Source organism: Danio rerio, chromosome 12 (assembly GCF_049306965.1).
Source record: "Danio rerio strain Tuebingen ecotype United States chromosome 12, GRCz12tu, whole genome shotgun sequence".
Lineage (NCBI taxonomy): Eukaryota > Metazoa > Chordata > Actinopteri > Cypriniformes > Danionidae > Danio > Danio rerio.
This window is the reverse complement of record NC_133187.1, coordinates 32,482,271-32,507,323: the sequence shown is the minus strand read 5'-3', so window position 1 is coordinate 32,507,323 and position 25,053 is coordinate 32,482,271. Positions and strand designations below refer to the sequence as shown.

Genomic DNA, 25,053 nt, shown 5'->3' with positions numbered 1-25,053 from the left:
ATCAAGGCTTCCACTTCAGAGAAAATACCAGAAACGTCAGTACACATTTGCCTCTGTGAACTGTTCTAGACAATGCCAGCCTTTTTCAATCAAGTCTACAAATTCACCATGAAAAGCCCAGAGAGATGCATAAAAGAGCTTTGGGTGACAAGGGGGTTTGTGGGACTGAGGTTGGACACCAAATTAAACAGAAGGGAGGAATGATGCCTGCTCAAAGAGGCCATTTTACTGGCACTTTCACCACAAACCCTTGACTCAGAGCTGTTCTTGTCTCTAGGAAAATGGTCACATTACTCACAGCTTTCTTTAGAGATGTCAGGCTCTCAGCGGTGAGCTCTGCTTTTTCGTTAAAACCTTGACAGGATATTCCCTCTCGTGGATGCGTGCAAAAGAGACATTAATTGCAAAATAATCATAATAATAATAATAAAATGTCATCCTGTTTATCCTCTCAGCGCTCTTGAAGAATCACCGTTAGAAAAATAATTTAGAAAATCCAGCTGTTTTAATCCTGAAATGTTCATTATGAATACGATCTGTAATAGAATAAAATAAAATAAATATGTATCATGCATTAACCAGAAATGTGATTCTGTTCTAAACTATACATATACAGTGGAAAGGTAGAGGAGCAAATAACCTAATTCCAAAAGCCCAATGCCTAGAACTCGGCTGTGAACTCACATCAGCCTTTGGAACGTCCCTGTGGGCTCAGCATCACCAGTTCCTCACAGCAGTTGTTCAGCACCTCTGCTTTAGGCATTATGGGTCAACACTTGCATTGGAAAAGCAAGAAAATAAATGTGATTTATTTCCTTAAACTGATTTTCATTATGGCTCAGCGATAGTCACTGAGGCCCTGCTGAGCATTTCCTCCAAACTGCTGGGAAGAATGCTCTTATTTTACAGCTTTAACAGTCATCCATCCATCTCTCTGTCTGTTTACTTATTTATCTATTGGTCTGTATGTCTATCTGTCCATCCATCCATTTATTTATCCATCCATCCATCCATCCATCTGTGTTCTATCTATCTATCTATCTATCTATCTATCTATCTATCTATCTATCTATCTATCTATCTATCTATCTATCTATCTATCCATCCATCCATCCATCCATCCATCCATCCATCCATCCATCCATCCATCCATCCATCCATCCATCCATCCATCCATCCATCCATCCATCCATCTATCTATCTATCTATCTATCTATCTATCTATCTATCTATCTATCTATCTATCTATCTATCTATCTATCCATCCATCCATCGATCTGTCTGTCTGTCTGTCTGTCCATTTATCCATCCGTTTTCAATCTATTTTTTCCTTTCCTCACAAGACCACGCATTAAAACTGTCTGTGACTGCCCTCTAGTGTCTAATTGTGTTAAAAAGGATTGTGAGATGTTTTATGAAGGACATTGGGAAAGGAAACTTTTATTTTCATAATTCACACATTCACCTATACATCATCTATTTTAACTCTGCTAGCAGAGTTCTGCTTTTTTATTTAAAGCACAGCTTGATCAAAAAACAGTTTTTCCAGCTATTCAAATTATAATGATCTATTTCAGAAGCCTTAATGACAGCTGTCAAATCCACCACAGGACCAAATCAAATGTTATAAATATTATAATCAGATATTTTAAAACAATATACTGTTGCTTATCATATTTCCTGCAAATAAAAAAGGAGCAAATATTTTTCAATTGTTTAAATAATTTTGAGGGCATTTTCACAAGCTCACCTTTATTCTTTACGTCCGCTGTCCATCTACTCTTGCATTGCCATCATTGCTGTAATCACTTTCATTATAATATAATAATATATTATTTAATAAAATAATATAATAAAATAAAACCAACCATGCTCTATAACACAGTGTCAAACTCAGTTCCAAAAGGGCCACAGCGCTGCACAGTTTAGTTCCAACCCTAATTAAACACACCTGATCAAACTAATTGAGTCCTTCAGGCTTGTTTGAAACCTACAGGTAAGTGTGTTGGAGCAGGGTTGGAACTAAACTGTGCAGGGCTTCGGCCCTCCGGGAATTGAGTTTGACACCCCTGCTATATATGTTCTTACAGTCTGCAATATCTTTAACCTTCGTATTCACTTACTGTATATCTTTCATCTACATATCCCTCATTTATAAATTAATCTAACATACAGTAGAACACCAGGATCTACATGATGCTCTTAAATTACTTAAAAAACTAAAGGAAGTGAAAAATGTCAGATTACATAGTTCCTGCCTTCGCATCTGCCTGCTCTGTGATGGCCCGGTTTTCGCTCATGTGTCTTGCGGCGGATTCACCAGCATGAGACTGGCTCATGATGGACTGTTTCTTGGTGGACTGGTTGGTGATAGACTGACTTGTGGTTGAATGGGAAGCAACAGACTGTGACGTGATGGATTTTGTGGTCTTGGCCTGCTTGAATGTGGTATGAATAGTCTTCTTTCTTTTGACATGGAGGATCTCCATAGCATCAGGATTGACTCCCGGCTGTTGGGTCTCCATTGTGGTCTCCGTCTGCTCTGTGGTGGAGTCATGTTGATCCTGGAACTCCTGCTGTCTCTGGAGCATCTGAGACAAAAGAAAATGATGAAATGCATAGTGTGGGGAGAGAAAATATAGAGACAATTTGGTAATGTGGAAAAAATGAGAAGTATCACAATTTCTCTGTTTAAAAACCTAGCGTGCTGCCTATTTAGAAGACACACTAAGGATTTGAGAGCCTTTATATATCTAATTTTATATCAAGTCGCTTCATTTGAACTTCACGTTAGCCAAAATCTAAAAGCAGCATGTCTTGTGTCCTTAAAGAACAAGGCAAGCCCATAATGAACTCAGTTCAGTGCAAAAAAACAATAATGGATTCTGTTTACAATGAAAACAATTATTTATATTCTAAATAAATGTTATATATATATATATATATATATATATATATATAGAACTAAAACTAAATGTCTAAATGTCTAATCCATTACTAATATAAAAATAAAACAATTAAAAATGAACAAAATCTATATAGCAATAGCATAAAATTAATAAAAATGGCAAAATATGGATTTAAAAAAAAAAATTAATAACTTAAAAATAAATTAAAACTTAAAATAAATATTTTAAAAGCCAATTCAACCATTTTATAGTGTTAATAAAACCAAAAACAGTGTAAAAATAATCCCACATAATTTATAGTAAATACTAAGATGTATACTATACTGTAGCCCCTTTTACACAGTGATACCGGTAAATATCCGGAAAATTTCCAGACGACTTTACCGGTTATTAAAAAAAAACCCTGTTCACACAGGCATGAAAGTTCTGGAATTTTTCTGTAAAGACCATTCACACATCCATTCTAAAATACCAGTAAATTCTGACATCAACCAACCAAAAATGACCTCTTAACGGCTGGGCTAGTATTTGTAAACATTTGACCACGTTACAAACTTTGTGGATGGACAACTTTGATGAAAACATATAGAGAAACACTTTCACATGTCGAGATGTACATGATTGTGTGTGCTGGCGCTCACTGGCTGCTTCATGTGCACACGCATCAGTGCTTGAAGGTAAACAAACAACAGCTTATCGTAAGCATTTTATAGATAATTTTTTTACACAGGTGGCATTAAGAAGGAACATAGAAATGTTATCTGACTAACATCTAGCAGCTAAATGTGTCTGGAAAGATATTCAAAGACTTTTGTTTTCATAAACCATGTGGACGTAAATGCGTCTGAGTGTTCTAATCGGTTAAAGTAGACATCTAAAGTAGACATTCACGTCTAGAACGTACTCTTTCCGGCAATAGGGTATATGCAGAAGGACTTTTAATTTGTCATTTACCTGGGTCAAGCAATTCTGCTGAACTGTATGCCATTACAAAATCAGCGCGTTCAAGGTCTGTTTTCTTTAAAAATCAGCTATCTCCACTGGCTGAGTTATATCTGATATAAAGTAGGTCTCAGAATGTACATGAAGCACTGCAATAAATAAAATCTTTCTTATGAACATTTATTTTACCCCAGTATATTCAATTGAGCTTCTGCGCTAGCCTGCTAATTCTTATGGGCACATGTGTGTAAATGGCTTTTCATCTCGTTTGATGCAACTAAATGTATGCCAAAGTCCATTTAACTGATTATATTTTAATTTCATTACACCAACGATGCTGTAAAAGGAACCGTATAAAGTGAAAAAAAAGTCACATTAACAGTTCACCGGAAGTGCATATATCCTCTTTCCTTTTACGTTTACACAGTGCAGCATTCTGGCAAATATAGTAAAAATATATAGCATTTACTATAAATTAACATAGCATTTTTTCATGTGGGATACTGGTTATGGGTCTTGTTTACCTTGTAATCAAACTGAACCTTTAAGCTAAAACAACATTTAATACTAAAATATAGAGAATTCCTGTTAAATGTATGTATTTTTATAGATACAATGTACTTTTACTCAAGAATATTGTACAGTTAGCTGCGACACGGTGGTGCAGTGGGTAGCGCTGTCGCCTCACAGCAAGTAGGTCGCTGGTTCGAGATCAGTTGGTATTTCTGTGTGGAGTTTGCATGTTCTCCCCGTGTTCACGTGGGTTTCCTCCGGGTGCTTCAGTTTTTCCCACAAGTCCAAAGACATGCAGTACAGGTGAAATTAATAAACTAAATTGGCTGTAGTGTATGTTTGTAAATGAGAATGTACTGTATAGGTGTTTCCCAGTGATGGTTGCAGCTAGAAGGGCATCCACTGCATAAAACATATGCTGGATAAGTTGGCGGTTCGACCCCTGATTAATAAAGAGACTAAGCTGAAAAAAAATTAATCAATGTACAGTTAACTTAGCAATGTGCTAACACTTATTTAATTAAAATCATTTGTAAGTCACTTCACCGTTGCTATTTGTGTAGTTGCTGCCTATGTAAAGCAGTTTAGTTTGTTAATTTATGGTTGCTAAGGTACTAACAAGGCAGCTATCTAGGTTTTGGAACAGTGCAGATATTTAGATGTTATAATGTACAGTTTTCCTACCATAAGCTGCTGATACTGCGCAATAGCCTCGTCAGTTGTTACTCCTTCGGCAAGGCCCAGTTCTGCAGCTCGGCGGGCCATTTCTACCTTCAGAGAGCCTGGTGGGGTCCAGCCCACACCTTTAATCCAGTTCAGATCTGATTTGTAGTTCACCTGCAACCAGAGATAGTCAATAAACCCTGCTTTATGAGGAAAATTCCCAAACAAGATGTATTTTTTTTAAATTTTGTCAATTAAGTTCCACATATTTAACAGAATCTGCGTAACAGAATAAATCTAAAGCTCAGTCTCACGTCGCTCTGCAGCTGGTAGGCTTGTTTAGCATGTTTGACATTGAGCTGGTTAGGATCGCAGGTGTAGTCATGAAGTTGCTGGCGGTAGTTGATGTTGCTTAGCTGAGCTTGGCTCTTCTTAGCGTGCTGGAACTCAGGCAGGTCAGCATTGATCTTAAACTGAGAGCGCGTCTCCTTGAACTGCTTCTTGTACTCATTGTTGCTCTGGAGCTTCCCTACAGCCAGCGAGTGTCTCATCTTGGGGTCGTCCTCAACACTGAGGAGGCCCACCTGATGGCCCTTGTCTTTGACAAATGCCTCCTTATAGCGGAACTGAGGGGGAAAAAAAAGAACAACAAATGTTAAGTCCCAAAACACACTTTTGGCCAGTCAGTAGTAAGGCCACATTTAGTAACTAGTGGAGATATAAAAAAGTGACAAGGTCTTATTGGGTTATGTACTGTATGTTTGTTGTGCTGTCAAATATCAACACTGTTTGGAAAAATAGCTGTAGGCTGTAAGTTTAGCCTTGAATTTATTACAAGATTCAAAATTCCTATTTAAAAACAGAAATATATGATACTAACGGGGGCAATACCTGCTGGTATACATATGCTGTACAAAAGCAGTGTATGTACATCAGCGCTTTCTGATTGTCCACCTTGACCTGAATAGACCTCAGTTGGTTTTATCTGTTTCTCTGGATTTAAGCCTAATAATCACTGTAATGAAGTTCACGGCCCTTTGGCCGCCGGGAAGAAGGAGGCGGAGAACCGACGCAGTTTTAAAATATTTACTTATAACATGAACGGTAGCTCCTCACGGAGACTGCCGTCTAAACCAAAACAAACGGATGGCAGCTCCTCACGGAGACTGCCGTCAAACTGAAAGCAAAGGTAAAATTTGTCTGGGCCCGGTCCTCTCTCGGCTTCCTCTGCCATCGTTCCTCCTTTTATAGTCCAGAGCTCATTCCGTGGGATTCGAGGCAGGTGCGCACCGCAGGTGTATCCACTTATGCGGTGGCCTCACTCCGTTCCCACGGCTCTCGGCCACGCCCCCTCACCACATTCACAAAATTAGATCTTTAATCTTAAAAGAAAATATGTCTATACCACAGGTGTCAAACTCAGTTCCAAAAGGGCCGCAGCTCTGCACAGTTTAGTTTCAACCCTAATTAAACACACCTGATCAAACTAATTGAGTCCTTCAGGCTTTTTTGAAACCTACAGGTAAGTGTGTTGGAGCAGGGTTGGAACTAAACTGTGCAGGGCTTAGGCCCTCCAGGAATTGAGTTTGACATCCCTGGTCTAAACCGTTCTTTGTTTTTTTGTTTTTTGTTTTTTTTTACTGGAACTATATCTTTAATAGTGTAAACTGGACTCAAGTCTGGTCTTCACCTTAACTTCTTTTATTACAAATAAGGCTAAAGAAATATCATTTAAATTAATTCACAGAGTTTTCCCACAAAATAAATAAATAAAATTCCACAAAAATGTAAAATTGATATTGAGTTAGAATGCTGTTTTTGTGAAAGCTTTAATGAAACTATTTCATATTTATTTTGGGCATGACAATATACTTAACTTTTTTGGATTAATGTTGAAGCCTTTTTGCTCATAATATTTAAAAATAATTTTCCTTATCTCATAAACATGTGATTTTGGGTCATTATGTTAAGGATCGCTCTTTAAAAGATGCTGGTTTTGTTATAAACTTTATTTTATTACTATATAAATTTCACATGCATAAATCCAAGTATGCCAAAAGCAAACCTCTCTTCATGGTGCTAGAAAAAAGTAATTCAAATGCATATAAAAGTGATATCTAAGTCTAAACACAGAAAAGCAAAAACCGTTTTTTTTATTAAAACAGTTAATAAATGCTACTCCTTTAACATTTTTGCATTAAAATGTTTGTATATATGCGTTTCCTGTAGTAAAGTACATTTAATATCCCTTGTTAAAAATTAGAAAAATGTGTATAATATGTTTATATGTAATTTGATAATTATGTACCCTATCCTCTGTTTTTTTCTTCTTCTTCTTCTTTTCTCATGTAATCTAATCCTTCTTGTTAAGTAATGAAAAGTGATTTTGTTGTATAATGAAACTGCATTCTGGCAAAAACGAAGTAAGTTTAACCTCTTTGTCGCCATCTCTGTTTGAAACCTGTAATTGCAGTTGTTTTCAGAATAATCATCTAGTTGGAAGGCTTTTGCATTGGCATGGATTAATCTGATGTTTTAAGGAGTTTGTGGAAACTGTACTTCCAAAACAGTTTCTGGAAGTTTGATCCAAATAATAATTTTCACTAGTAAAGGAAAATCTGAACATGCAAGCAACAAGTCTGCAACATTTCTGACTAGCTGAAGACAAAAATTACAATATATTTTATTACCGATGTGATTAAATCTAACGACTGATTGCTCATATTACATTCAACTGTACAAATTATTATTATTATTGATATTCTTCCCAAATTGTTAGCATCAGCATTGCATAACTGTGTATACATGTAGTCTGTATTAGCATTACCCGTAGTGAGTTTCTCTACAGTTTAATCTCTAATTGTTATACAATTTAAACATCATATTGAATAAGTGTACAAGTTTAGTTCTTCTTGCTGCTAAAAGAAAATGCTAATGATCCACCACCATTTGCAGAATCCTGGCCAGGAGCCCTTTTTATGTATACAGATATAAGAATGATAAAAAAGATGGAGAATGGCATGTCTCACGAAAATTAAAAAGCATGATTACAAGCTTAAGCTAAGGAGAGGTAATTTCACGCTCTCCAGCTTTTTAATTAAAAGTATGAAATTGGTTTGGTATGCAGTTTGTTGGATAAACGTTTTGATTTTGACTTACATCACTTGCAATTTCTCTGGAGGCCTTGGCTGTCTGGAAGGGAATGGCATCTAACCTGAGGTCATAACCTGCAGACTTCACCTGCTCACCTGATGTTTTATACACTTTCTACAAAGTGAAAGAGAGAGAAAAAGAGCATGGACAATATTAAAGGATGTACACTGACAATCAAAATATTCAACCGATGTGGAACATAAATGGAGCTACTGTAATTCATCTAAAAGTAAGAGCACAGAATAACAGCAAGCTTACATCGCTAATTTGCTGAGCGTTGATCCTTGCTCTGATGAAGTCAGGATGATCGGCATGCAATGTGTATTTGTGCATGGAGTCAGAGTCCCCAGACTTATACATCCTCTATAAGAAGATAAAAATTTTGTTATTCGCATGACCCAAAACAATCACTGGCTACACACTTATATGTTCAGTAAGTATGCTAGGTGATTTTTACCTCACTACATTGCATGTAGCTGTTCTTTGCATGGATGATATCAGGTGAATCAGCAACCTGAGTGAACTTCAGACTGTCTGGATTTTGACGGTACTTCTTCTACAGGACGTTACAGTAAAGCAAAGAAGAGTCAATTCATCTGAGATAAAGCAGAATGTGCATACACAGAATTCTAGCTGTTCTATAAGAAATGGAGGGCATGTTCACACACATGTACATAGCATAAGATCAGAATCACTGGATAAATGTAAATAAAGGCTCTTTAACAAATGTTTAGGGTGTTTCATTACATACGCCTTCTCAAAATATGAGAAGAAACCTACTGAAGTATTCTTTGTTTTTTAACATATCAAAGTGCTCATTAAGCATGGTTGCACGTCACTGTCAAAAACACACTCAAAAACTCCCCAAAGCACATTCTCTCAGGGTAATCCCTGCTGCCATTTTAAAATGTGTTACACTTCATGATGTGTGCAAAGGAAATATGAACAGACTCAGAGGTAATGCTGTATTTTAAACTTGGAAATAGAAGTTTTTCTACTTGGAAATAAGTGTTTCTCAAACATGTTCCTGGAGGACCAGCAGCACTACATGTTCTCCGTTGTCTGTCACACCCGGTACAGGTTTTTCAGTCTCTGCATGTAGAGGGCTGGTGGTCCTCCAAGAACGTGGTCAGGCCAGACCAAAGAGAAGACTCAATTTGACTCAACTTGAGAAGACTCAATCAAGATGCAACCTGTAACAACACTTCACAGATGATGGCTAGTTCTGCTTTAGCAAGAGTACCAGAACTGAATTTTGTTTAATTTACCCTACTTTCCTCCACTAAGTCCCTTGTACACTACGTGTGCTTGAGTGCAAGCAAGATGCTGGCTAAAAGGTGCCATGACATGCTTTAAAATGTGCATTTTTATTCAATGTTTGACATAATTTTCAACAAAACATGAAAAAAGGTTTGATATAATGTAGCTTTTTTATAAATATTTGCACTAAAACAATCAAATACTTTATGCATTGCGGTTTATTTCTGATACAGTAAGTTCATATTTCTTAATACAGAATGTTTGCTGTTTTTATGGATTTTTTTATTGACTATATGATTTTACATAGAGGCCTATACTGTTGTCTTCAATTAATCATTTTTAACAAATATTTTACAATAACAAAGGTATCTATTTGGGCAATTTATGAATAAAAATATAATGCAAAAGATCCCAAATTTATGACAGTTTTAGTGCACACTAGCTTATAGATATCCTAAAAACTAACATTACTGATACTAACATCTAAATACTTTATTTTAATTTCATGGGACACCACCAGTATCCAATATAGCCCCTAAAACTTTTGAAATTAAGCACAACTTACATCACTTATGAGCTCTCCAGCTTTCTTTGCAGACTCTAGCTGAGGTGCGCCGACTGAATCCCAGGCCACTCCTTTCATGAAGTTCAGATCTGATTTGTATACATTCTGTATAAAGACAAAGAATTATAGGGATTGTATTGTGATGCTTTGACCTGTCCATTTTCTTGTGTATGAAGAATAATATTTACCATCTTTTACAATCTCGCTCTTTCTCACCTGGCTCTGCAGCTCATATGCCTTTTTGGCCCACTGCACCTTTATATCGTCAGGCAGGACTGTGTAAGAATGAATTTGAGTCTTGTAATCCTGATCGCTGGCTAAGGCCTGGGCTTTCTTGGCATGAACCAGGTTCACCATGTCTAAAGGCAGCTGATACTGGCCACTGGTGCACATGGCGTCTTTACGATAATGCTGGTCGCTCTGCAGACGGCCCATCTCCAGGCAGTGCATTAGATGAGAGTCCTCCAAAATGCTGCGGACTCCAATGTGCTTGCCCTTCTCTAATGCATGGCTGTGCTTGTACTGGACCTAACAAGGCAAAGGAAGTGAACGTATTCAAATAGAAGTATAAACTGCAAGCCATCCTTATTGCGTTTATCAGAGCTGTTTTTGCCCATAGATGTTTATGTGTGTAAATTTAGATGAGGTATTCTTACATCACTAGCAATGCTGGTGGATGCTTTGGCAGCTTGGAAGGGGATATCCTTCATGGTGAGTTTATAACCCTGAGCTCGAAGCACATTCCATGATTCCTTGTACTTAACCTGAAATACAACAGAAAATGTAAAAGCTTGCAACTATCGTCTTGGATACAAGTGCACTTTTTGCAATGCATTTTAAGCATTTCTTCTTAAGAATATTTTTAAAATATACTATAAATTGTGAATAGTTTAGAATAGTGCATTTTATGATGCAGCAATATCCATAAACTCAAAAATAGACTTGGAGGGCTCATCTTACATCACTGAAGTTAGCAGCGTTAATCTTGGCCTGGGTGATTTCAGGTCTCTCTGCAGTAATGGTGTAGTTGTGCCTGAAGTTCTCCCCCTTTTCTTTATATAAGCGCTAAATAATTTAAAAAGCAGAAAACATTGGAATGAGTTTCACTGTATAATAGTATATTGATTGATACGAAATTGGGGATGTCCTCCTACCTCATTAGTGATCTTGTTACTGGTCTTGGCATGAACCATATCTGGAGAATCCGTGACAGATGTGTGTTTAAATGAGTATGGCTGCTGCCGATACTTTTTCTATTGGGGAAAATAAATACATGCTAAATAAATGCATTTTTTCAGGGGGTGCTAAGATTTTTACTTATTTTTGAATCAAGCCTTTTATACTTAACAAAGTTGTGTTTATTTGATCAAATGTTATCACTTGAGTGAATGGGCATTATAAGTGGTTATCAGCTGATAGATATGGGCTAGTAGTGCACCTTCTGGTAGGCTCAGAAGGCTGTTATCATCCATCCACATAATTAATTAACTATACTAATTAAGAAGACTCCAGATCCAGATCTGTTTTTACATTACTGTGACGGTTAAGTTTATGGTTGGGGTAGGGGTAGATGTTAATAAAATACAATTAATGTAAAATTTAATAAACAATATAAATAGTTATCGTTCACTTCTGACCACAGCCATATGTGATCCAAAGCTGATTAACAATGTGGATGGATAATAACAGCCCTCTGAGCCTACTAGTAGACACAGAAGACCCCTATTGGCCCATATCTATCAGCTGATAACTATTAATAACGCTCATTTAATCGAGTAATAACATTCGAATAGCCTGATTTTGGTAATAAATATGGTTTAAACAAAACATTATACCAAACCATACAATTGTTTTAGGCAACTATAATAATAGATAAATGTACTTTATTTCTGTGATGCAAAGCTGAATTTATATATATATATAGATTTATATTATATATATATAATATATATATAATTATTATATTATATATATTATATAGCATCCATTACATCCATTACAGTGTCATATGATGCTTCAAAAATCCTTCTTTTGTAGCTTTAGGACTATTAATAGAGGTTTTTTTTATTATCAATGTCTTTACTGTTACAGACCAATTAAATGCATTCTTGCTGGAATTAAAATAAAGTCCCCAAAACTTTCTTTAATTGCTTTTTTACAAATAAATGTAAATATAAAATGCTTTTAATAATGGAATAATGTTAGCCAACATCCTGACTACTGAAAGCAATGTTCAGGTAAACACACAATATGTTTCTTTCAATAGCTAAATAAAACACAATTAAAACTACAGAGGTGAGAAAACAGCAGCTAAGAAAGCATCTGACAGTATTTGTGTGAAAATGTTTACATTATTACTCATGAACATCTAACAGTGTTGGGGGTAACGCATTACATGTAACACAAGCAAAGTATGAGTAAAGTAACACATTACTTAAAAAAATAGGGTAATAATATTTAAGTTACTTTTTTTTAAATGTAACACGAGTTACTTTTTAGTTTAATTAATTAGCTTTTAAAAATAAATTGCAAAATTAAAATTAAAGTAGTCTCAATGAATCAAGCAGTCAAAAAGAGAATGCATTTATTATTCTGAACGCATCGAAGAAGGGAAAAAGTTATTGTCTCAACGGACAGTGATTTTACTTAAGACAAAGAGTACAAAAGTAGCAAACACATTGCTTTGAACTTTCAATAATCTTTATATTGACATGTATTGCTGGGGTCAGGAAGTTCTCAGATAACATTATCCTAAACTATTATTTTTGATGTTTTTTTTGAAGGTAAATGAAGGTGTAGATTATTTAGTGAGTCGTTAATTGCATAACTCTATTTAAAACAAAGTTCTGGAAGAGATCAAGCCTTAATAAAAAGTAGCTCAAAGTAGCATAGTCTATTATTTGCTATGAAAAAGTAACTAAGTAATGCAACTAGTTGATATTGTAATGCATTACTTTCAAAAGTAACTTTCCCCACCTCTGGACATCTAACCTCCATGGACTAAACAGGAAAGTAGTTAGAGATTTTCACATTAAAGTAGACAGAGCCTCACATTTTTCTGAAATGTTTGATTTGGCAAGATGCTTCAAATCCCTGAAATAAATTTAGTTTTCACTTGAATTGAACTTGTTTTTTAATTTCGCCTGTATCTGACACCAAGCTTTATAAATTTTTAGACAACCAAGCTGGAATGTTGAAATTTATAGCCACTCATACCTCACTAATTAGATCTGTAGCCCTTCTGGATCCTTCAATCTGTAGAGCACCAGTAGCGATCCAGGCCGCACCACGAAGGTAATTCAAATCAGAGCGATAGATTTTCTGTTGTACAAACACACATTACGTTTTAGTCGACTCAACAGTTTAGAAGAATTCTCTAGGCCAATGAGATTCAATAACCAAATCAGATATAACAGGCTATTACCTCACTCTGCAGTTCATAAGCTCTCTTTGCAGCCTGCACTTTGAGGTCATCAGGCAGTGTTGTGTACTTGTGCAATGTATGTCTGTAGTCCTGATCGCTAACCAGAGACTGAGCCTTCTTAGCATGGATCACATCCAACATATCCATTGGTAGATGGAACTGAGAATGAACCTCAGAAGAGCCCTTTTTGTATTTGAGCTAAAAGACAGAAAATTGATCAATCACTTGGTCTGTGATTCTCATATTCGTGCATCTTTAATGATCAAACCACTGGAATACTCACATCACTCTGAATGCTAGAGGCATGCACAGAGTGAGCCATGTTTATGTCATCCTGAAGTCCCTTTAGCCCAATCATCTTCCCTTTTGTCTTTTCAAACTGCGCTTTGTACTTTTGCTGAAGGTAAATATTTGTACAGTCAAATGAATAGTCAGACAGATATCCAAAATAAACTGTAGTTCATCCAAAATGCATGCGAAACACTCACATCACTGAGGATTTCAGCTGAAGATTTGGCTGCTTGGAAAGGAATAGCATCCAAGCGCAACTTGTAGCCACCATCTCTGATCTTCTTCCAGGACTCTTTATAATGTGACTTCACAGAAAACAATTTTAGTTTTAACATTTTAATATGGAAACTCAATCATTTGTGTATGAGCTCAATAGGCTTTGAAGTAGAAACAGAGGCTGTGAAATGGATTCTCACCTCACTGAGGTTGATGGCGTTGAGCTTAGCTTGCACATGCTCTGGAATATCTCCAATCATTGTATACTTGTGCATTTCATTCTCTCCTTTCTCTCTGTACAATCTCTGTCAACATTAATAATAACTTGCATGTTACAATGAAAAACATCTCTCTTTTTCTTCCAGTTCAATGCATGGATTCATAGAAAGAGCAAATAATAGAAAGAAGACGCACATCAAGAACCAGTTTGCTGCTGATTTTGGCCTGGACCATTTCTGGGGTATCCTCCACGCTGGTGAACTTCAGAGCACTCACATCCTGTCTGTATTTTTTCTGGAACATACACAGGGCATGGAGAAATTTATCTCCACTGTCAATGCTGGCAGATGAACAGCGTGTGTTAAATTTATGCTCTGAACTGTTTCTTGGGTTTACAGCCCCTCGAGCTCTGTCATTTCAAGGACGATATGATTCAACACCTTTTAACAGATGCAAAATTGAAATGTTAACCCCAGGCATAGGTGAATTTAATAGCAGTACTCAGAATCAACGGCTTCTAGAAATAGGCATGGCTTCAATCTACAAGTCTAACAATAGCTCTTAATGTAATAACATATTTTTAATCTCTTAAAACTGTCTGTTTAACTCAAGGTTGAAATTTCATGCCTTAACAAAATCTTTGCATTTCAGTATATACTCTTTAAATGTCAGTATATAATCTTATCAGTGTATAATAAATCTGTGAATATCAGTATATATAATCTTTACATATTAGTATATTATCTTTAACCCTCTACCGCATGGTGTTGCCATATGGCAACATGATATTTATGTTAATTTCCCTGTCACTGTTTCTTTAAGACCAACATTAAATTTTATTGTTGGAAAGAGAAGACCTTAGTGTAGCCAATGATGTGCTTTGGTTAAGTAGCAAGATCCAACAGCAAGATCTGGGCAAGATCCAACAGATATTTGCATTCCTTTGTTCCGACTGCAGTTGGGTTACTTAACAAGCTTTAAGTTATATGCTTTTTACTTAATTATGACAAATTTAATTGTTTTCTGTTACTTCTATGTTGTTTGAGTGTTGATCTGGTGCTGTTAACTGTCGGCTATAGACTGATTTCATGCGGCCGCCATTTTAAACAGCAAAATCGAGGATGCGGTGGGAAGAAACCTGGAAGTATCGGCAGAGTCACAGAGGAATGTTGTGTACCTGGCTGTATATCTTATCAACGAAGACACCAATTTATCAATTCACCACCTTCCAAGTGACCTGAAGGTCTGTTCTGAATGAATAGTGAAAATAAAAAGGGATACTGGACCTCACTTTCAGCTAAGTTAAGGTAAATGGCACTAGTTAGCTAACGTTTTCTTTCTCAAACACACATTTTAGATGCCATTTATCAGATCAAGTTAATGAACTGATTTTTTCACTACATCAGACTTGTCACAATACAAAAATTTTGGTACTAAAATTAAAAAAAAAAAAAGTTCCCTTCCAGTTAACGTTTAAGCACTATTGATGGCATTCTTAAACAGCGCTGATTTGACTTCGTGTTCCATGCTCAACAGAAATGACTGTGACTGGCCGAGAAGGTCATCAGTTCACCCACCGCTGTTTACCGAGTGCAAACACAGACGAGCAATCCGCTAATGAATCGACTGATCTTCACGGATTTAAAACACTGCAATGTCCGTCAATCTGTGTTTACAATCTGTGAAAAGCGATGAACTGATGACCTTCATAGCCAATCACAGTCATTTCTGTTGAGCACTGGAGAATATTATGGCAAATCAGTGCTGTTTATGAATGCACTCAGCGGTGCTTAAATGTTAGCGGGAAATGGACGTTTTTAAAAGTTCAGTACCTGGACAACACTGTTACAGACAACACAAGGGTGTGCTGCAGAGGACTGCGTTGTTATATCGCTCACCGGTTTACATAGACTGAAGCAGGAAAGCGTCCCCGCTGTGTTTACCTGCTGCCATGAACTGAAACCTAGGAGGACACTTAAGCGTATTACTCTTAAAGAGATTGTGATGTTGTAGGATGCCTAATATGCTTTTAATTGTTGAAATTAAACTGAACTGAATGACATTAAAGTGATGTTTACACCATTTTGGCATTTTGAAATTGGGGCAACAGCTAGAGGTTTGTTGTACACAGCATGTTGTTGCAATGTTTACAGTGCTAATCCTATACTTCCAGGTTTCTTCCCACCACAGCCTCGCTTCCGTGTTTTTAATATGGCGGCCGTGTAAAATAAGCATATTGCTGTAAACCAAATTGCCCTTCAGGGACAATGGAGACATTCACATCCAATTCCAATTACTGGTCTAGTTGGCCGAAAAACATGGTCACCCAGTTCTCAAGCAAAACAAAGAGAGTGTAGCTGGTTCCCTATCGTTCCTAGTCCCCATGCTGACCACCAGCAATCATGTTAGTTCAGGCAGGCAAACAAAGCATATTGTTTTTCAAAGCAGAAAGGTGAAATATGATATAGTATTTAGGCTCTGGCATTAAGATATTGAATTTTTCTGTCAATTAGAATTCAAGTTATGCATCTCAGCTGACTAATTGTGCTTGGATATCTAAAAATGCATGGAAATAGCTTAAGTGTGTATGATAAGCCTTGTTCATGTACCTCGCTGGCTAAATCTGTGGCTTTTCTAGCCTGTCGTATGTCAAGGGATCCAGTAGTCTCCCAGCCCACTCCTTTCATCCAGTTCAGGTCAGAGCGATACTTTTTCTGCAATCAAAACAAAGTTTGTTTCATAATACTTCAACCAAATGCATATATGAGCATGTTTCCGCTTCATTAAATTGAGATCTGGGAAAACACTTACATCACTCTGCAAGCCGTAGGCTTTCTTGGCCCATTCCAGTTTCATATCACTGGGCAGGATGGTGTACTTGTGCAAGAATGTTTTGTAGTTTGTCTCTGTGGCCAGCTCCTGGGCTTTCTTGGCATGGGTGAGGGTCAACATATCGAGTGAGGCGCTGTGTTTGGTCTTGGTGTCCTCATACTGTTTCTTGTAGTTGAGGTCACTGTGGAGTTTGGTAGCATGGGTCGAGTGGGCCATTTGAGAATCGTCTGCCACAGTCTTCACGCCAATCATCTTCCCTTTTGTCATTTCATATTTTTGCTTGTACTTCACCTACATACACAAAGCATCAGAAATGATCATTTAGATTGTATTAAGTCACCATACAGAACCTAAAGCTCCAGTGTCATTGAGTGGCAAGTGAGTCATGTGCTTTCAGTAGGGTGCTTGTTCACTCACATCACTGGCGAGATCTCTTGTTGCTTTGGCAGAGAGAATCGAAAGTGTGTCCAAGCCTAGCTCAAAGCCCTTCTCCCTCTGTTCATCCCAACTACTCTTATATGTTTTCTAAAAACCAGAAACCCAATGTGTTGATTAAAAGCAGAAGTGGGTTGTTAGTTCTTGTGCAGGTTAATGGTACAAAATACAGTGTATCCACTATAAAGGCGATCAGTTGACTTTACTAAAAAAGGGAGTAAACCGGTTGCTTTTGAACGGATTACTGTAGTTGACTTAAACATTTTAAGGCAAGGGGTTTACTCTTTTTTTAAATAAATGAAATGTGTGCATAATTAAAAAAATTATAATTCAACATACTGTAACACTTTCAAGTTACAACGGGTTTATTCACTTTAAGTTAAGTCAACTTTTCACATTTAGGGCAAGAGGTTAACTTGCTTTTTTAAGTAACTAATCACTTTATACAGTGTACAAGTTTATGTGATTCAGTTCCATACCTCACTGAGAAGCTCTGCGTTAGCTTTGGCTTGCTTGAAGAGAGGCTCATCTTTGCTTATAGTGTACTGGTGCATTGTCTGTTCTGTGCCTGCCTTGTATGCCAACTGCGTCAAAAAAAAATCCAATCAATCATCTGAAAAGATTCCAGTTAAAAGAGAGACAGATCAGATCAGATGCATTGTATCTTACCCCACTCTGCAGCTCCTGGCTCTTCTTGGCATGCATGATGGAAGGAGTATCTGCCACTTGTGTGAACTTCACCATATCCACCTTCTGGCGATACTTTTTCTGTATAGAATTGAAAATATGAACATTTAAACAACACTTAACAACTGAAATTGGCTGTCCAGCAGTGTATGGTGGTATGACTTTGTGGTATGGCTAGTTGTGAAGCCTAAATTAATGTCTGGTAATGCAAATCCTGTGATCACCAACCTCACTGAAGAGTTCTCCTGCTTTCTTGGCCTGTTCTACATCTAGGCATCCATCGGCCTCCCATCCAACTCCTTTCATCCAGTTCAGGTCTGATCTGTACTGGTTCTGTAGTATATAGTATATATAAAGTAATATTTAGAGCAGTGTTTCCCAACCGTGTTCCTGAAGGCACACCAACAGTACATGTTTTGGGTGTCTCCCTTATCTGGCCCATTAATTTCAGGTTTTGGAGTCTCTTCTAATGTTCTGATGACTTGATTCAGATGTGTTTGATTGGGAAGAGGTTGAAAATGTGTACTGTTGGTGTGCCTTCAGCAACAGGGTTGGGAAACACTGATTTAGAGTATTTAGCAAACACATAGAGTTACATTATGAGTATCATTCCGCTCTGTTCTTGCATTACTTACGTCACTCTGCAGTTTGTAGGCTTTTTTAGCTTGCTGCACTTTCATGTCATCAGACAGGAGAGTATAATCATGTAACTTCTTCCTATATTCCAGATCACTGGCCAGAGCTTGAGCCTTCTTAGCATGACTCAGATTCACCATGTCCTGAGGCAGGTGGCACTTGGATTGAGTTTCCTTAGAATCCTTTTTATAAGCAACCTATTTTAAAGAAATTTTAATTGGTTAGGCTTTGTATAGGTTTGTATTTTGGATGTTTAAGGGGCTTTATGTAAGACTTTTGTACATATTGATAGCTTTTTTATTGTTTAGAAACACATAGGTTTTTAAGGATTAGCCATTTGAATAAAGGCTTTTTAAAGTTTCCAAATTTTTCGAGTGCCTTGGACTGATTTTCGTTGTTTTTTATTATTTTTTTTGTTAATTCCCTTACCCAAAGAGCACCGACAAAACATTTAAGCTACCCCTAAGCACTTTTTGTTTGTTTTATGTATATCATTATAAGTATACTTTAAAAAAACATTCCACTTTCTTTATTAAAAGGCACAACAGCGAAATTCCTTGATTCCTTAATTTAGGCCAGAATGAAAGTACAGTTTCTACACATATATTCCGTTTGTCTTAGTACACGATGTAACTACAGAAGAGTCAAGCTTTAAATAGAATTATTGAAGCAAGATTTTAAAGTGAGATGCTAATGGTTTAATCCAATTTAATGATTTATGCTAAGTTAAGCTAAAAGTGTAAATAAATATATTCAAAAATGGTAAAACTCAACTGTTTAACTCTAAGACTTGTAAAATAAACCTATTAAAATGTTAAGGCCACGAAAAAAACAAAACAAAAAGGTTTCTGAACTCTACATAAAGCCCCTTTAATTAAAAAAACTATTGTTTAACTTGACCTAACTCTGTGTATTGTTTACCTCACTGCTTAGCTTGGCCACCTGAAGGGAGTGCAGTGTTTTGGAGTCACTCACATCCATTCCAATGGCTTTGTCCTTATTCTTTGTATAGGACTCCTTATATTTAATCTGTAGACCCCAAGAAATCCAATCAATCCAAGAAATAAAAAACATTCATTTTTACCTATATTACGCATTTAATTCTTACATCACTAGCCAGATCTCGAGAGGCTTTGGCAGCTTTGAGAGTCAGTGTGTCCAGGCCAATTTCACATGCTTTGGATTTGTTTTTCTCCCAGTCCTCTTTATATTTGATCTGTAAATGTGGAGAAAGACAGCGCTTAACAATCCAGTCAACACCTGGGAACTATATAAATGGATGACAAATACCGTGCCAAGGCTGAGGAGCGTATGAATATTGGCTTACATCACTGACGAGTTCAGCATTGGCTTTGGCCTTCTTAAGTTCTGGCATGTCTTGAGATAACGTATACTGAGTCTTTGTCTTCTCATAGTTGGCTTTGTAGTTCAGCTTTAACAAGAGATTATACAGTTAAGTGAGGCTTAGATGTGTTATTAATTTAAACATTAAATGATTGATGCTTACGTCGCTGAGCTGATGGGCATTGATTCTGGCTTGCACAATTTCTGGAGTGTCTGTAACCTGGCTGAACTTCAGCTTGTCGATATGCTGCCTGTAGTTTTTCTGTGAGGGGAAAATGGAAAGTTTGCTTGTTTACACATAATTTGTAAGTCATATTTTAAAAGAATAGCTAATATATGTGGTTTATAGCTGCAACGGGAACTAAATACTTACATCTTTGAGCGGCTCCAGTTTTTTCTGTGACTGATAGGACGGGGTGATGTTGGCGGGATAGTTGTACTCACCCTGCACATTCTTCTCTTGTTCATATTCTGATTTGTAGGAAATCTGAAATCAAATGTTAATAGGAAATATGTGAATACTGCACTACAACTGGGAATAATATTGAAAATCCATTACAAAAACACATTGTACTTTAAATTTTAAGATTTCTTTTAATTATTTGACCCTAAATGGAAACAACAAAAGCATCAATATTTTGAAATGTATATTTTTTTTTATTTATTAAAAATTTTTTAAACATAATTCCAATCAAAGTTTACTCCAGTCAGTGTTCATAATATTTTTTGCTCAAGTAACATTTGATTTTAAAATCAAATGTTGAAAAAAATTTAAAAAACTGCACTTAAAGTGCTTAAAATTGTAATATTTGTATTTACATTTTTGATAAATAGATAAAAACTTTAGCAACTTTTGATTATTTAATGCATTCTTGTTGCTATAAAAAAGGTATCCAAAATAAATTAAAATAATAAAAAAAACATTTGCAATTTTTATAAAAAAAGTAATGGAATGCTCAGAATTTACTTCAATTGCGTTCAATTGTGTGAATTGTATTAATTTATTCAAATTAAACATAGGCAACAAAAAACACAGGAAAAATAAAATGTTCCAAAAATATTTTCTTGTCTTACATCACTGGCAAGCTTTCTGACATTCATGGCATGCATGGTCTTCTTGTCGATGCCGCCCCCTTCATAGTGACCCTTCATGTGATTGGTGTAATTCTCTTTATATTTATTCTGCAAACACAAGCAAAGGCAAGCTTTGAAAAATGAGCTTGCACATGACCGCACAAGTTCCCAGCACAGTAACAGCACAAATATAGAACAGCCTGTCATTCTTAGCCATCATATCACTGATGAGGCACTTACATCACTAGTATACTTGGCGATCTTTGACACATTCTTGAACTGTGGCGTCTCGCAGTAGTTGATGCTGTGGCCTTTGGTGGTTTCAAGGTCCTTCTTGTATTCAACCTGTATGATAGGGGAATATTTGGGCCACGTAGGCAATAATATTGTGAAATTTTAAGTCTCTATCACTTACTTTGCATGTAGAAAACCATGTGCCCTATTGACATTTGCTTGTAAATCAGGAGGCATGAGGATGTAGTATTATTAGGTAAACACCATGGCATCCAAAAAGATGTGAGAGGGTCAAAATAGAACAATGATGTGGTTTTTGTTTATGTGCATGTGCGGCTGGGCTCAGTAGGAGGGCTCATGGGATGTGAAGAATGCAGATGTGGAGACGTTATGTCTGGCTGAGCTGATGACAGATGAGTATACTGTTCCTCTCTTTCACTTTGGGACTTGTGCATCCTAAAAAGCTATAGGCAAATTCATAATCCACAGAAGCAAACCAATGAAAAATGTTCTTAGGTTAGTGTGTTACGCTTGTTGTTGCTTGTTTAACAAGTTCAGTCCAGATTTGCTGACTTGTTGTATGACTGTAGAGTAACGTACCAGAATCACAAAGCCTCATATACAACTTTGTTTGCTTACAGTACATACCAGCAGGTACACAACATCATAAGACGTTAATATTAGGTTAGATTTAGGTTGTTACGTCAGTTGACCAAAATTCAATTTCTAGCCAGCATCTAAGGACAGCATTATTTTGCCGTTCAATAACGACATCAAATGACAATGACATTTGGTTGATTTTAGGTTGTGTTGGGAAGTGACCAAAATCCAACATCGAGCCAACATCTTAAAACAGCTATGGCAACCAAAATTCATTGTCTGATAGATGTCACAGTGGTAACATCCACACAATGTAAACCTGTAACATCATTAGACGCTGATATTTGATTGATTTTAAGTTGGGCGTTGAACATTGACTACGTTTACATGGACATCAGTAATCGAATTATTAGCTTTAATCTAATTAAGAGAATAATAAGACTAAGTTGTTTACATGAGTTGCTTTTTGAGTGTTACTATCATGATAGCGTTTAACTGCAGTTTGGCACTTTCACTTTTATTCACGAACATTTCATGGATGCCCCCCGTGACAAACCAGATATTGGATGCCACTATGAACTGCTGGAAGAGGGTTGTTTTAATAGTAGTTCATACCGCATGCAATGGAAGAAAAAAAAAAAAACTCCGCATTTCACAATGCAGGTGTCTGTGGTCTGCACTGACTTAGTAGGTGCAAGGAGTGTCAAACAGCTGAGTGTGTGCGTGTGTGAACTATCCTGTCGCAAAACGCGGCGAAAAGTCCTACATGACGATAATAGTTCGATTAAGGTGTTTACATGTCTGTACTGACTTCAATACTGCGACTAAAATCAGCAAACTCCCCATGTCTTAATTCGATTTCTCTTTAGTTCGATTATGACCTTAATCTGATTAAATGAATGAAAAATCACTGTTTACATGGTAGACTCTTTATCAGAGTATCGTCTTAATTGTTGTCGCTGTATTTGCACTGTCTGTATTTTGCACTGTCTGGAGTCAGCACCTAAGCTTTTCACTTATCATAGCACACATGCTGCTGATGATGTGATAATTAAAGGGATTTGATTTGATTTTATGTAATCGCATTAAAATTTAATTATTGGTGTCCATGTGAACGTTGTCATTGACATTGGCCTGACGGTGGGTTCTGACATCAATGCGATTTCATTTCCAAACAAAATGCAATATTCCCACCACGTTAGAGTAAAACATCAATCTGACGTCATGTTGACATCCTGTGCCTACCGGGATCTTATCTTCTGCGACATGTTGGGGTGTGCATTTATGGACAGTAAAATTTATTACCATTACATTAACCCTTAACATGATTGGAAAGCACTTTGGGAGTAAGGCCATACACAGTAAATACAATATATAAATGCACATTACTTTACATTGCAATTGAGTCAGCAGCACAACATGCAAGTGTAGCATAGACAGTAGTGACTACATACTTTCATTTGGCTTATCTGAGTTTTTTTTGGTGTACACAAGATTGTTCATGAAGCTTCGTGATCACTGTTGAACCACTGAAGTTACATAAAGTTTGACAATGTTTTTGGTTTGAACATCTTGTGACTGTTGTTGTCTATAAAGGATGAGAGAGCTCTTGGATTTCATCTATTATATCATAATTTGTGTTTTGGTGTTGAACAAAGGCCTCAGGGGATTGAAACAACACGAGTGGCGAGTAATTAAAACAGAATTTTCATTTTTGGGTGAACTGACCCTTAAAACGCATTTGCTCCAAGTGTCTACACAACAAAAGCGATCTGATTGAATGTTTTTTTCTGAAAGTGATAAAAAGTGAACAACTTGAGACCAAGAAATAAAGGTACGCAAGCTGTCACTGGGGTGGTACCTTTTCAAAAGGTATAAATTTGTACCTAAAAGTCCATATTAATACCTCAAGGGTACATTTTAGAACCTTAAAAGTACAAAATTGCTCCTCAAAAATTTTTTAGCTACTAATATAGACATTTGAGGTACCAATATGGACCCTTTAAGAACAAGCATGTACTTTCTAAAAAGAAACCACCCAGTGACAGCTTGTGTACCTTTATTTCTGAGAGTGTACTTGTCCACAGATCAACAAAAATGCAACTTAATGATTGGTGTAAACTAGGCCTTGGGGTTTCTTTAAATGAATACAATGCCATGGAGCAAAAGGCGTACGCTGCTCACCTCGCTCATAAGCTTGTTGATTTTGCGTGCGCTCTTCAGAGCCAGGTTGTCTTCGGTGGTTAGAGTGTGGTATGCAGAAGATCCCTTCATCTTGTTGAAATCCTTCTTGTATTTCAGCTGCAGGTTAAAAATGGACAGAGGGGGGATACAGAAGGTGTTCAAACACAACAGTAACAGAAAGGGCTCAATCTACTGTGCAGGATGCCTGAATTCCTTTGACATGACAGAACAAACACAATCAGTCATTTAGGCAGTTGGTATGTTGGTCTGCATGTCTCCTGAGGCCTCCAGAGTGACAACATTGGATTCTTGGAGGGAGTGATGAGAGAAAATACACATATTCCACTCAGTGATGAAAAGTTGAGGTGACAAGCATTAACTGGGACAATATTATTTTAGTGTTACTAACAGTATATGCAGCTGTGGAAAAACTTACTAATTATAATAAAGGCATGGGTTTGAGTAAAATAGTAATATTTATTTTATTCTATACATTTCTTATTGCATTTATTCAGAGTTTCACATAAAAATATTGTCACTTATAGAGTTTCAAGGGCTTATATATTATTTTTATAACTCCTCTGAATTTAAAACATTGTTAATGTGTTCTCTAAAAATACATAAAAACCTGTCTGAAAACATGAAGTGTTAATTTGCAAAAATAATTAATCCTTTTTAAAATTTTTCAGAAATCGTGTCTTTTGCAATTGTTATCTTCAATACTCAATGTAAAAACATTATTTCAGAAAATTACTAACAAACTTCAGTTTTTAATCATGTTTTTGCAATCGTAGGCTTCAATGCACAACATAAACATATGATATCAGATGCCAACTGACCCAACTGAGAATCGAACCAGCGACCTTCTTGCT

The 25,053-nt window shown here is 36.6% G+C and overlaps 1 protein-coding gene across 3 annotated transcripts in view; it reads right to left on the bottom strand.

The window, feature by feature from the left end:
• Positions 1–1,420: 1,420 nt before the first annotated feature.
• Positions 1,421–25,053, bottom strand: part of nrap (nebulin-related anchoring protein) — a 31,979-nt gene continuing 8,346 nt past the window's right edge. The window contains exons 12-43 of one of the 3 annotated variants that reach the window (XM_021480161.2): positions 24,182–24,298; positions 21,404–21,508; positions 21,164–21,271; positions 20,463–20,576; positions 20,253–20,351; positions 20,073–20,177; positions 19,854–19,961; positions 19,667–19,774; positions 18,745–18,942; positions 18,338–18,442; positions 18,092–18,190; positions 17,902–18,006; positions 17,405–17,512; positions 16,967–17,278; positions 16,765–16,869; positions 14,351–14,449; positions 14,137–14,241; positions 13,918–14,025; positions 13,713–13,826; positions 13,430–13,627; positions 13,222–13,326; positions 11,160–11,258; positions 10,966–11,070; positions 10,662–10,769; positions 10,222–10,533; positions 10,006–10,110; positions 8,638–8,736; positions 8,439–8,543; positions 8,187–8,294; positions 5,342–5,653; positions 5,049–5,201; positions 1,421–2,591 (exon numbers count right to left, since the gene is read on the bottom strand). In XM_021480161.2, the coding sequence (XP_021335836.1) occupies positions 2,244–2,591; positions 5,049–5,201; positions 5,342–5,653; positions 8,187–8,294; positions 8,439–8,543; positions 8,638–8,736; positions 10,006–10,110; positions 10,222–10,533; positions 10,662–10,769; positions 10,966–11,070; positions 11,160–11,258; positions 13,222–13,326; positions 13,430–13,627; positions 13,713–13,826; positions 13,918–14,025; positions 14,137–14,241; positions 14,351–14,449; positions 16,765–16,869; positions 16,967–17,278; positions 17,405–17,512; positions 17,902–18,006; positions 18,092–18,190; positions 18,338–18,442; positions 18,745–18,942; positions 19,667–19,774; positions 19,854–19,961; positions 20,073–20,177; positions 20,253–20,351; positions 20,463–20,576; positions 21,164–21,271; positions 21,404–21,508; positions 24,182–24,298 (4,479 nt within the window). In that variant the 3' untranslated portion in view covers positions 1,421–2,243. The remainder of the gene's footprint in view (positions 2,592–5,048; positions 5,202–5,341; positions 5,654–8,186; positions 8,295–8,438; positions 8,544–8,637; positions 8,737–10,005; positions 10,111–10,221; positions 10,534–10,661; positions 10,770–10,965; positions 11,071–11,159; positions 11,259–13,221; positions 13,327–13,429; positions 13,628–13,712; positions 13,827–13,917; positions 14,026–14,136; positions 14,242–14,350; positions 14,450–16,764; positions 16,870–16,966; positions 17,279–17,404; positions 17,513–17,901; positions 18,007–18,091; positions 18,191–18,337; positions 18,443–18,744; positions 18,943–19,666; positions 19,775–19,853; positions 19,962–20,072; positions 20,178–20,252; positions 20,352–20,462; positions 20,577–21,163; positions 21,272–21,403; positions 21,509–24,181; positions 24,299–25,053) is intronic. The other 2 variants (NM_001324547.1, XM_073917896.1) reach the window with 2 other exon arrangements.